Raw genomic sequence first — 13531 nt, 5'->3', positions numbered from 1 at the left:
CCCCCCCGGCAGCCCGGACTGTCACCGCAGATTAATGGTCTCCCCGACACCCCCGCCCCGCCGGTCCAGTGCCCAGCCAGCCAGAGTCAGACAGACACCCAGAGATGGAGCGACCGCCCGGCGACCAAAGAGCCAGGAGCACACGCTCACGCTGGCACGCACAGACCACAACACGACAGCACACGCTGTGGGCACAGGGGCAGGGCAGCCGGCAGGGCTCCAGGTGAGGACAAGAGAGAGGCAGAGGTGGGAGGGGGTGAGGGCGAGGCAGCCAGATACGGGGCCTAGGGTGGGGGAAACGTTCTGGAGTCAAGGCCAAGGGGCCGGAGACCTGGCAGGGACCCAGAGAGCCAAGGCGGCAGCGGAGCGGGGCCAGGAGGTGGGCTGAGGAGGCCCACAGCAGCGCGCGTATGGCTCCCTCACTCGGGCAGCTCAGGGAGCCCGAAGGAGCTGGAGGGGGCGGTGGGACTGAGGCGAGACAGGTGTGGCCCGGGAGCCCCCTCTGTCCCTGGCTTCTCAGTCCTGACCTTCCCCCACCCCACCCCCAGGCCAGGACGGGAAGGAGCTGGGATGGACTGGGCAGTGGGGGTGGTGCAGACGATCTTGCTGCCAAGAGGGGGCAGGAGACCAGGCTGGCCCTGCCACTGGGCAGTGTTGGGCAGTGCCCCCCAGGGCTGGCAATCTTCTCTGGTCTGGAGTTCGGGGACTTGACCCCTCTGGTATCTGTGCCCCCAACTCATACCCTCCCCTCCCGACTTGGGAAGAAAATCTCTCCTCTCCTGTGGTCTGGGGACAGGGGTGGGCACCTCTAGGCCACCACGGCCCTAGCACCGGGCTCCCACCCTCTGCCTGGCTCATCTCATTGGCCTAGAAGAATCAGGACCCCCAACCTTGACCTCTGTAGCCCCTTCTAACGTGAAACCTCCCGTTGGTTTGCCCCCAGGACTCTGTTTTGCTCCGCGGCCACCTTCTCCCACCCACCCTCACCCTGCCAGGTGCCTGGCCTCAACTGCCCTGTCCTCCCTGAGCCCCATCCACCTGTCCTCTGTATCTGCCCCTCCCATGGGCACCCCCCCTCCAGTCTCCCTTGCTCCAGGATCTCTCTTGTCCCAGCTCTGAAACGCCACCCTCACCCCCAGCCGGCACATCCGCCACCTTCAGGAGGCCCTCACTGACTGCACCCCTCCACCCCACCTTTGACCACAGTCCACTCCCACTCCACTCCCTCCAAGCTCCTCCCACATGAGCGGAGAACCAGCGAGCTGGACACCTACCTGGGTGACCTTCTCAGTGACATTATGGGTCCGCTCCTTTATCTTGGGGGCTATGATCTCCCGGTCGCTGGTGGGCGAAGCCAGGAAGGGGTCGCCCTTGAGGTCCACGAAGTTGAGGGTGATTTGGGGAATCTTGCTAATGGTGCGGTAGCGCACGAGGTCCGAATCTGATGTGGAGTTAAGCAGGCCGCTGCGCAGGGGGTGCATGGCCCCTGGGGTGGAGGGGAAAGGGGGTCAGGGTGGCAGGCAGGCAGGGGCAAAGGCCGTCAGGTCGACGACACAGAGCTGAGGTGGAGACGGGCCCTGCAGGAGCCAGGCCGTGGGGTTCACTGAGGCCAGCTCAGGGAACAGGAGTGGAGTCCCTGAGAAACAAGTGAGGGCTGACCCCTCCCCACCGTAAGGAAGAGCGCCTGATGCAGCTGTGAGATGACGAAGGGGAAAGAGCCTCCATACGGGTCTGTTCAGCGGAGGCACTGGGAGCCTGCCAGAGGCCCAGGTGGTGGCAGGGACCCAGATGCCTCTCCCGCCTTCCCGACTCCCGTGGGCATCCCCGCTCCAGGCCAGCCTGGGAGAGCCAGCTCCTCGGGGCCAGCACCGGCTCTGAGAGTGGAAGAATGCAACGGGATGAATGCACGTTTAATGGAATAAAAGGCTACTTAATGGGATTAAGTAAGCGCTTAATAGGATTTCCATCTCCCAGGCACACAGGACAGGGCGGAGAGGGAGGAAGCTGAGGGCCTGGGATGGACGGGCCCGTGGGTGAGGACGCGGCCGGGCAGTTCCTGCAGGGGTGGGGCCGACCCTCACCGGTGCTGGCGTGGCGCGGCGGCGGGGGCAGCACCCCAGCGCGCATGGCCTCGATGTCGTCGGCCGATGAGGCGCGGCGCACGCTGGCGCAGCTCTCTCGGGAGCGCGTCCGGGCCAGGCTGCAGCTGGAGCCCGAGGCGTCAGGGTTGAGGCTGTGCGCCCGGGGCGACGGGTGCGGGCCTGGCGCGCAGGCGGGCGGCGAGCCGGGGCCCACCAGCGCGCGCCGCTCCTCCACCGGCCCGAGCCCCACCACGTGGTTGTCCATGGCCGTCACCTCGTCCAGGGCCAGCGACTCGCTGCTGGGCGCCGCGGGCGTCAGGTCCACGTCCACCACCACGGCCCCCGGGGCACCGGCGCCGCCTGTGCTACCCGGCCGCACCGACGAATCCCGGGCGGTCAAGGCCAGCAGCGCGGGCAGCTTCAAGCGGAAGGTCTTGGCGTGACCTGCGGGGAGTGGGGAGGTGCGTGGCGCCAGCAGCCCGGGAGGGGGCCAGGCCTAGCAGCTGGAGCCCAGTCACCAAGGGGAGGACAGAGGGAAAGTGGGAGCCCCGAGAGCCGCCGGCACTCCTCCACCCCTATTCCTACTGCACAGAACTCAAGTTTCCAGAAAAAGTCTAGAATGCAATCGTATCTAAGACTCCGCCAATAATAAACCACCATTTCTTGAGCCTCACATCACTGGTAGTCTCTACATAAACCACCTGTGGCTCTCACAACTGCACCCAGTGGGTATCATTACCTCCATTTTAGACTTGAGGAAATTTAGGTGTCAGTGAGTTATGTGATTTGCTGGAGGTCACACAGTAAATGGCAGGGCCTGCATCCAGATGGAGGAGTGATGCCACGGGTTCCCGCCGCACCTGCCACCTTGGAGGTGGCACCCAGGGAGTAGGTAGGGCCAGTGTTACTAATGCTGCCACTTTAGAGCTTGAGAAACCAAGAGGTGGTTTCTTTTGCCATGACTCTGAGGGAACATTTAAAATTAAACCCAAATGGGGCTTTCCTGGTGGCGCAGTGGTTGAGAGTCCGCCTGCCGATGCAGGGGACGCGGGTTCATGCCCCGGTCCGGGAAGATCCCACATGCCGCGGAGCGGCTGGGCCCGTGAGCCATGGCCGCTGAGCCTGCGTGTCCGGAGCCTGTGCTCCGCAACGGGAGAGGCCACAACAGTGAGAGGCCCGCGTACCGGGAAAAAAAAAAAAAAATTAAACCCAAAAAGGCCACGCAGGGGGAGGAGGAGGTGTCTGAGCCTTTGAGTCATGGGAGGATGAAGTGAGGCCTCCACGCCTCCAGCCACAGGGAGCAGTCCCCTCACATCCTCTTCTCAAGTAGCCAAGGCCACGGCAGGGAGCTGGCCCGTCCGGGAACAAGGGCCAGAGAGAGGAACTTCACAGAGTTGAGTCTGTGAGAGACGGAGCCTTCTCATGAGCAGAGGGGGCTGCCCCGAAGTGGCCAGGGCCATCTGGGAAGGGTGAATCCCCCATCCCTGGGGCTGGAGAGAGGACCACTCCCAGGGGATGCTGTGGTGGGACCCCAAGCGGGTAAGGCTATGAAACCAGCCATGATCCTGCCCCAGGGAGCTGTGAATCTGGGCTCAGTCACTCTACCGCATCTGTCCATGCTGAGCTGGAGGGGACCGGCCGTGTCCTCCATGTTCTCTCCCCCATCGCTGAAAGGATCCCCTCCGCATCCCTTCCTACGGAGCATTGCCCTCGGGCGGCCTCACAGCCCCAGGGAAGGGGAACCTGCGCCAGCCCAAGAGCACAGCTGCACTTACCGGGGGCCAGCCAGCTGGTGGGAGGGGCACGGTGATTGGTGTCACGGTCTGGGGACCCCACCATGCCCTTCTCCATCACCACCTCAAAGTTAAGGATGAACATGATGACAGCCCCATCTTCGTTCTTCACGGGTACCACATCCACCAGGCACAGGAAGCAGCTCCCTGCAGAGCGGAGACACGGCCACTGTGGTACCAGGTGGAACGGGCCCCCGAAACCTGGAGGGGCCTGTCCACTTCTGCCCCCCCCCACGGCTCCCACACACAGTCCTGCCCCTTCTCGCCATCGCCTCCTGCCCCACCCCCTCCTCCTGCCACATGCCGGCCACAGCTTGTTCCGTCATCCGGCTGCTCCAGCTTTCCGCTTTCAAAGCTCTCCCTTTCTCTCTCTGCTTGCCTTGGTTCTCCAGCCCTCTCTCCTGATGTGCGTTCTCCTCACACTGCCTTCTGCTCCTTTCTTCCTGGGTTGTTTCACCGTTTTCCCTATCCTCTCCCGCTCTGTCTTTGCTCTTCCTCACGCAAGGTAGTGCAGCCTGGAGGTTCAGCCCACAGACTTTAAGCCCAGGATCTCAGGGTTCAGATCCCAGCTCTGCTGCCTTGTCATTGATGCATTTTTCTTACGTTTTGAAGCTCCCTGTGCCTCATTTTCCTCATCTATAAAATAGGAACGATAATAATTCATTCCTCATGAGTTGTAGAGATTAAATAAGTCAACACGTGCCAGCTGCCTAGGGCAGTGCCTGGCGTGCGCCGAACACTAGAGACAGGTTAGCGATCGCCCTCTGTCCCTCTGTCTGTCTTTGCTCCTCTTCGTTCGTACCCAACTGTTGTGTCATCCACAAGAAGATAAGTTCGGAAGTTGAGAGCAAGAGCTTCAAAACCTTTACAGCAATTTGGCATTGCCGCAATATCCTAGCATGTGATTTTTGTATTTCACACAAGTATTGGTCTGTGACACGTTAGAAACAAAACTGATCCTTCACCAGAGTTGAGAGGCGCTGCTCCTAGATCTTTCATCTGTCTCTCGTCTTCTTCTCTGTTCTTGGTTTTTTTTTCCCCCTCCCAATGTCTCTCTCTGGCCACCAGGCCCCCTATTCCAGCTGCTGTCAGTTCACCAGGCCAATGTACCTGTTCTGCCTCTGCCTTTGACCAGCGCGCGGCCCCCACACCCTCCTCTCTGCTGATTTCTGAAAGAGACCCCAGTGCGCTCTCAGGCTCTGCCTAAGGCCCACCTCAGAACCCCCACCTCCAGGAAGCCCTCCTTGATGCAACAAGAAGGCACGTTAACATCCTGTTCCTCCTACTCCATGGACCTGATGGGGACCAAGCATGTTCCTCATCTTCTCTTCCCGGGGCAGAGTCTTCTTTCCTGGTGCTCATCTGTCTTCTCTCAACTGCCGGGTCCTAACTCACCAGCGTCTGTGTCCCCTCTGAAGAGCCTAGCACCCAGAACAACGCACCAGGGAGCAGGCACCGGCCAGTGGTGTTGGTGACGGGGTGGGGCTAACAGTGGGGGAGGAGTCAAGGATCAGGACTGGTGGAGGACGTGGCTGGGGTGAACTGAGTCAAGGCCAACAAGCTGGAGGGGCCGACGGCCGATGAGCCCTGTGGGCCAGCCCTGGGAAGTGCAGCCGCAACTTCTCCACAGACCTGAGAAGGCCAGGCGTAAAGGGCCTGACTACTAGGAGATGCTGGCCGGGCTCCAGGGCGATTGCTATAGGGACAGGGCCGAGAGGGAGCGGCAGGGGAGCAATTCTAACTGCTGTGGGATTAATCTGGTGGAAGGAGATCCTCTGAAACCAAAGGAAACAGGATGGCACCGGGATGAGGGGACCTGGGCCAGGGCAGGGGCTGGCCAAGAATTCTCTGCTTTACCCCAAAGCCCTTCCACTCACCGCGTCCCAGGCCTCATGGCTTGGCCCATGGGACCTGAGCTGGGGGGTTCTTTCAGGGTCTCTTTCCAGTAGCTGCTCCTGTCCCCTGACCTCCAGCCTCTGACATGGCCTGGCTGAAACACTGCCGTGGTGTTGGGAGATGCAGGAGGCCGGGCCCAGCTGGAGACCGTCTGGCACCTAGACAGCCCGCCTAGAGTTTATGCCCTAATATGGTGATGGCCGGCAGCAGCCTGAACAGGGACCGGCCCCCATAGGGACTAAGGAGAGGCCAGAGACCAGGAAACTGTAGCCCTGGAGACCCCTGCCCCAACACCCACCCCCTGGGAGCCCAGCGATCTTGGCCCCTGGTCTTGGTTCCTCGCTGGGAAACTGATCTCACCTAAGTCCAGAGTCTGGAACCCTGATGAGCCCAACCCTGCAGGATGGCCTGGGGATCCTGCCCCCAGGGCACGGCCTCAGGATTCTGAACTTGAGGCCTCAACACCCCGTGCCCACTTCAGTTCCAGCTTCTCAGCAAGAGAGGCCAGAACTGCATTCTGCAGCCTGGACAGCCCAGGACCCTGACATCCCAAATTGCGCCCCCCTTCACACCAGGCCGCAGAAACTCCAGATATAAGCCCCCTTACAGCACAGGCCCACTCCCGGCCCTTGGACACAGACACACACTCACATACGGAGCCCCCTTGGTCCTCTCCCTTTGTCGACATTCAAGGAATTTTCCCTTTCAAATAACCCTGTAAAAGCCCTTGTTATTCCGAAAATGTGAACTGGAGCCCTGCCTGATGGCTGGGGGGAGGCGGGGTGTTAGGATCCAGCTATTTTCGAGGGGACACGGAAGGAAGGAAAGCGTGTAGCCCCAGGTCAGCCAGGGCTCCGAGAGGCTCTGCCTCCCGCCCATCCTGCCTGGCTGGCTGGGTCTTCCGTGAGCTGCCGTATCACCCACCCCTAGCTCTTCAGCCAGACCTGCCAGGGGACCCCATCCCATCACTGGCTGGAATTCTGGTGGGTGGGGTCCCTGAGGGCAGCTGAAGGTCAGCAGGCCAGGGGTGGGGCACAGGGACAGCCAGAACTGAGCAGCGGCACAAAGCCCGTCGCAGCCTGCAGGCGGCGGGCCTGTGACCTTCACGCAACTTCTCAGCAGAGAAGAAATGTTCAGAGTCAGTGTCTGGGCCGCCTCCCCGGAGCCCTGGGCTGGCACCGCACGCCGGGACCAGGGCCTCGCCCCCCCATGAGCCCTGCTCCTACGTACCCCAGACCCCGCTCATCCCTCTGTCCGTCTCCTCCCTCCGCCCCGCCCCATCCCCCCAGAGCAGCTCCACGGAGCAGAGGCTGACTTGAGCCCAGAGCTGGGGGAGGCTGCAGTTCCGCCGAGAGCCGCTCTGTGGCAGGAGCGGCCCGCGCTCCCGAGACAGCCGGAGTCTGGAGCGCCCGGGGAGGGAGGGAACGGACTGGAAGGGATCAAACTGGAGGGGGGCGGAGGGCCCCTGCCCTGCCCACAGAACGGCGCGAAAGGGTGGGGCACAGGCTATGGAGTTTAGCGGCCTTTGCTCATTGCATCGGAATGACTTTGGGCGAGTCACCTGCCTGCCTCCAGCCCCAGGGAGCTCATCTGCAATACAGGACGATGACCATGCCCCACTGGGCTGGAGGGATGAATGACAGAACACTGTGAAGCGGGAGGGCCCAAGGGAGGTTTTTTTGTTTGTTTTTGCTTCTGTTTATTTGTGGGGTTTTCTTCTGCCACGCTGCGAGCAGCTTTTGGGATCGTAGTTTCCCCGACCAGGGACTGAACCTGCGCTCCCTGCAATGGAAGCGCGGAGTCTTAACAACTGCACCGCCAGGGAAGTCCCCCAAGGGACATCTTGGTAACTGGAGAAGGAGGGGAGGGCGAGGGCCCTTGGGCCAGCCTGACTCACGTGGCCGGTGCTGAAGAACACCTGACTCACACCCCCACCCCCACCCCCCGACCCCAGCCCCAGCTGAAGACATCCGGGCACCCAGCCTCTGCCTGCCTCCTGGGCTTGGGGCACCCTGGGCCCTGTGAGAAAGAAGACCGGGAGAGGAGAGGTAGTCATGGATTGACAGCCCCACACAAGGACAGGCTCCTCTGCGCCTCGGATCCTAAGGGCCGCAGAGGTCATGCAGCTCACCACAGGCCACTGAGGAAGGGGCAGGGGGGCAGTGCGAGGGCCCCAGGGGACCAGGTCTGGCTACCTTCCAGGTGCAGCAGGTCCAGTTCCTTCTGACCCCGGGGAAGGGAGCCATCTTCATCAGAACGCAACGCTGGCTTGCTTTCACCTGGTGCCAACCCACACCCGACAGTGCCCCTGGGCACCGTCCCTGCCCTGCATCCCAACCCATCCAGGGTCCCAAACCCAACTGCCCACCTCTGGGAACCCCTGGCTGGTCTCCAGGCAGGAGCCGCCGTCGGCTTTCGCGGGGGCAGGCCTTATCTCTTGGGGCAGCACCGGGCAGGTGGGGAAAGGGAGGCCTGCGGGTGACCTGAGTGTCCTTGGACAAGCGCCCCAGGTCAGAATCTCTAGTGGCTCGTCTGCATACTAGGTGTCATCAAGCTCCTTCGCAGGTGGCTCTTCATCCCCCTGGAGTATTCACTGAGCACACGCACGTGAAGCGTTCAGGGCCTCATGAACAAGACAGGCGTAGCACCCACCCTCACTGAGCCGGGGAGTCAACAGGACCCCCAGTTTGGAGTCTGGGATGAGTTGACAGAAAGAGGGGTCCTGGGGAGCTGAGCCGAGCTGATGTGCCCCGACCCTCAGGAGACCTGGGCAATCGCTGTGTGACTGTGGGCAGGTCAGCCACCTCTCTGAGCTTCAGACTCCCTGTGGGTACTGCAGGGACAAGTGACTCGTACTCTGGGTGCCAGATGAGATGATAGATGGCCTTGTGGAAGCGTTCAGAGCTGTAACGAGGCAGGGTGCCGGGTCCTTGCAGGGAAGGTGACCTCGGGGAAGCAGCCATCCTCGCCCTGGTCGCTGTCCTGCCCTGCTGGGGCAGGAGGCTGGGGCTCCAGTCGGCCTGTCCGCCCCCAGGCAGAGGCTGTCTCCGAGGATGGCGGCCCAGGGCTGTGCAGTGTCAGGTTATATTTAGCCTGGTGGCGGCGACAAGGAAGATGCAGCAGGAGCTGCTCCTGGCCAGGGGCCACCGTGTCGCTAACGTCGCTCTCTTGGGCAGTGGGGGCCTAAGGAAGGCCAGGGACACTACAGGCCCAGGGGACAGAGCGGGGGAGCCTGAGAGGCCAGCCAGCGAATGAGTGTGCACGTGTATGTTCGTGCGTGTGTCAGTGTGTGAGAGAGAAAGAGAGGCCAATCCTATCCCCATGGCTCCAGGAGCTGAGTGGGACAGACTTCCCCAGGAATACTCACTTCAGGGCTGGGGCTGGGGAGCCACGATCCAGACCCCAACTCACACAGAAGGAGCATCTCCAGAGGGACCCTCCACTAGCCGCTCCAGCCTAACACCTTCCTAGAGATTTATAGGGCCATACGGAGGGCCTCAGGGCCTCTGTGAGTCATCCAGATGCCCACCCAAACCCATTGCATGTGGCCTGTCTGTGCTACCTTTCCCAGGGGCCACTGTGATGGCCTCGGGAGAAGAGCTCTTTCTAGAAAAGCTCTGGGGCTCAGCCCTACTCGACCTCCTTCGGGGCTGCAGCCTCACAGTCTGCACACTGGGAGTCACAGCCCTGCCCCGTTCTGAAGAAGCCCCGGGAAGGTGAAACGAGGCCATGTTTATTCGGGGGAAAAAGCTTCTCTTACGGCACCGTCGCACCCCCCGCCTCCCTGAGGCCTCCACACTTAGCCTCCCATCCCCGGACACGCAGGCTGGCCCCAGTGCCCCCTCCAGTGCACCCCAGCCTCACAGGCCCTCCCACTCCCCACGGCCCCACCCCGCTTCCCTCCAACTCCTCCCGTCCCTCTAGGCCCCCGAAGGACCCCCTCTACAAAGGTTTTCTTGACAGCTCCATCTGGCCACAGGGATGTCTCTCACTGAAAACTCCTCTAACACTGTGCTCCGAAAGAGAGTTAACTGTACGCTGACTTCTGAGGTAGCTTCCTCCCTCTGCCCAGAGCCAGAGGCCTGAGGCCAGCGTTGGGCTGGCTTCACGGGACTAACTGGGTGAACAGCTGTCCAGCCGATCATGGACTGGGGCAGGGACCTGCCCGAATGGCCGATGGGGACAGGGCCAACTCCCCACGCTTTAAGCTCCCTTTCAGATCCAGGGGCACTGACTGACGACCCTTTCAGGACAGGATTGGCCCATTTCAAACCCACCCTGAGTCTGGACAGCAGTCAGAACCCTCACAGGAATTAGGTGGCGTCTTTTGCCGAAGCACTATTCAATCTGGTCAACAGCACGGAACACGGAGGCTGACGGCCCAGGAATCCGGGCAAGGGGGCTGGGGTACCTCTGAGCCTCAGACCCCTACCAGCCCTCTTCTCTGTGACCCTCACACAGCCGGCCACGGGCAGCAAGGGCACAAAGGGCCGAGGTCCGCTAGGGGACAGTGGGGGTCCCTGCCCCCCTCCATGGCCCCGCAAGCTTCTAGAGTGCCGCCCCCACCTTGGCTCCCGGCGTACCCCAGAGGGCCTGTCCCATCGGTCACCCAGTCGGCCGCAGCTTCTCAATCATTAATCCGAAACTTGCAATCCCTCCCTGACTCACCCACCTCACAGGACTCCAGCAAATAAATACAAGTGCATGTGAAAGCCTGCTGAAAAGGCAGTTGGAACGTTCCAACCTCAACGCATATGGCAATGACCCAAACGTACACAGAGAAAACCAGCGTTCTTCGCAGATGATAGGATCATCTCCCTAGAGAACCAATAAAATCAACAGATAAACAATTAGAACTAGGTAATGAGAGACTTCATCCAGTGAGGCTGCCAAATACAAGATCAGCCCCCCTCTCCACCAGCAGAAGGCTATTAGAGTAGGTAGTCAAAAATAAGATCTCTTTCGGGCTTCCCTGGTGGCACAGTGGTTGAGAGTCCACCTGCCGATGCAGGGGACACGGGTTCGTGCCCCGGTCCGGGAAGATCCCACGTGCCGCAGAGCGGCTGGGCCCGTGAGCCATGGCCGCTGAGCCTGCGCGTCCGGAGCCTGTGCTCCGCAAAAGGGGGAGGCCACAGCAGTGAGAGGCCCGCGTACCGCAAAAAAATAAAATAAAATAAATAAGATGTCTTTCATAATAGCAACAAACACTATGAAGTGGGGACTTCCCTGGTGGTCCAGTGGTTAAGACTCCATACTCCCAATGCAGGGGGCACAGGTTCAGTCCCTGGTCGGGAAACTAAGATCCCACATGCCGCATGGCATGGCCAAAAAAAAAAAAAAAACTATGAAGTGTCTAGGAAGTGACCAAGAATGGACAAGGTCTCTATGGAGGAGAAAAAAGAAAACCTTGAACTAATAAAGGATGCAGAAACAATCTGATAAATGGAGAGACACTACAGACTCTCAGATGGGACAAATATTAGAAAGATGTCAATTCTCCCCAAATTAACCCATAAAACCAATCTAATTCCAGTCAAGATTCTAGTGGGGTTTTTCTTCCCAGGAACTTGATAAACCTTCTCTAGAGTTTGCAAAGGAGAAGAGAGGTCCACAAATATGTATGTCAACCTTTCAAAAGAAGAGCAGAGAGGGAAGATTTGCCTTTCCAGATACTAAGACATACTAACTGCCGTATATTTTTAATATGGTTTTGATGCAAGAACAGACAAATAAATAGTTGGGACAGAACAGAGAGCTCAAAGACAGACACATGGATATATGGCAAATTAACCAGTGGTAAAGGTAGCCCCACAAACCAACAGAAAAGAATAGGCTGTTTACTAGATGTGTTGGGAAAATTGGCTCAGTACACAGAAAAAAACACAAGTTGATCCCTATTTGACACCACAGACAAAGGTAGGGTCAGGATGGATTAAAGACCCAACTGAGAAAGGTAAAACAATTAAGGTAACAGAAGAAAATGTAGACCTTTGCAACCTCAGGACAGTGAAGGATTTCTTAAACAAAACTTCAAAAGCATGAAGAAAGCTAAAAATCCATGAACTTGTTTGTATCAAAATTAAGAATTTTTGTTGGATAAATTTGACAGACGACTGAATGGGAGCAGATATTTACAAAATCTTGATTCAACGGGGATTAATGTCCAGAATACACAATGGCTATTTAACTGTATGCATTTGTATTTCTAGAATCAATAAGTAACTCTTGCAAATCAACAAGAACGAAAGACAGCAGCTTCATGGGAAAGTGAGCAAAGGATATGAGCAGGGAATTCACGGAAAAGAAACCTGAACGGCTGCCTACAAGATGTTCGGACTCGCGTGAAATCAAAGAAATGCAAATTAAAGCAGAAAGATATCACGTCCACCTATTAAACCTGCAAAAATCAGAAAGGTGGATAATGCCACGTGTGGCAGGATTGCAGGGGAATCCCATGCTCTGCTTAGGAGGGTGGCAATAGATGCAGCCCTGCTCATGCACAGCCTGACCGTACTTAGTTGAATTAAGTGTCCACATACCCTGTGATCCAGCAATTCCACTCCTGGGGAGAAATCCCAAAGACATACTCACATGAGTCCAAAAGGACATGCATGAGGATGTTCACTGCAGCATCATTCATAGAGACAACCTGGAGGGCCCTCCCCAGGAGAGTGGACAGGTAAAATGAGGGGGGAGCACACCAGAGAACATGGAGCTATAGGCTCAACATCAAGGAACAAGCTGGCTGGACTTAAAGGCGGACTCCTGTGCAACAAAAGTGAACACCAGAATACAATATATGGCACATATCATTTACATAAATTAAACCTATATGCAGTCAGACAAAACACACATTTTGCAAGAACATATGCAAGCAACACATTCACAGTAAGTACATTTGAATGGCTGCCTAAGGGGAGGGTAATGGGACTGGGGAGTGAGAAAAAAGGAAAAGGAGAAAAACCGATGAAAGAGAAAGAAGAAACCCGTAACACAAATACCCCTGGTTTCTATGATTTGTGGAAGAAGCAGGAGGCTGGCCCAGCAGAAGCCCGTGGAGAGAGGCAGAGAGGCAGGCCGGGGCGGAGCAGGGCACAGGGTGGTGGCCGTAGGGAACAGGGATGCTGAGACCCTTGGTCAGCTCACTTCCTTGGTTGACTAGAACCTGCGGCCACATGGGTGACACCCTGCCTAATGGCAAGTAGAATGCCAAGAGTCTCGGCACCCGACACTGCTTTGCACCCATCCTCTTATCTGCCGAACCTCTCCCAGCAGTACGCGGGACGACAGGTGTTTTGATCCCACTTAGCGAATGAGGAACTGCAGCTCTGGGAACCCAAGCTAAAACCCAAATTTCCTGGGGCTCTGAGCCCATCGTGACCCCAAAGGGCCCTCTGGGGCAAGACAGTCTGTGCAGTGGTGTTCCGTGTTGGGCAGGACTCGAGTGGAAAGAGGAAAACTGGACTGGAGTTCCCACTCATGTACCTGCCAGCTGGCTAAGACCCCTTAGCCTTTCTAAGTGAGTTTGGCACCTGTAAAGTGATGGCGAGGAGGCCCCATCTAAGGACCACCCGCCACAAAGCATGCGTCCCAGCTTGCAAACTATAAGTGCAGTCACAGGGACTTCCCTGGTGGCGCAGTGGTTAAGAATCCGCCTGCTAATGCAGGGGACACGGGTTCAAGCCCTGGTCTGGGAAGATCCCACATGCCGCGGAGCAACTAAGCCCGTGTGTCACAACTACTGAGCCTGCGCTCTACAGC

The 13531-nt window shown here is 58.4% G+C and overlaps 1 protein-coding gene across 1 annotated transcript in view; it reads right to left on the bottom strand.

The window, feature by feature from the left end:
• Nucleotides 1-13531, bottom strand: part of KCNH2 (potassium voltage-gated channel subfamily H member 2) — a 35887-nt gene that overhangs the window by 11878 nt on the left and 10478 nt on the right. Inside the window, exons 3-6 of the mRNA XM_007469871.1 lie at nt 3857-4021; nt 2082-2525; nt 1275-1486; nt 167-284 (exon numbers count right to left, since the gene is read on the bottom strand). Of these exons, the coding sequence (XP_007469933.1) occupies nt 167-284; nt 1275-1486; nt 2082-2525; nt 3857-4021 (939 nt within the window). The remainder of the gene's footprint in view (nt 1-166; nt 285-1274; nt 1487-2081; nt 2526-3856; nt 4022-13531) is intronic.

The sequence above is a fragment of the Lipotes vexillifer genome, unplaced genomic scaffold (genome assembly GCF_000442215.2).
Source record: "Lipotes vexillifer unplaced genomic scaffold, Lipotes_vexillifer_v1.1 scaffold472, whole genome shotgun sequence".
Lineage (NCBI taxonomy): Eukaryota > Metazoa > Chordata > Mammalia > Artiodactyla > Lipotidae > Lipotes > Lipotes vexillifer.
Note: the sequence above shows the minus strand (reverse complement) of the source record. Positions and strands in the feature narration are given on the sequence as shown.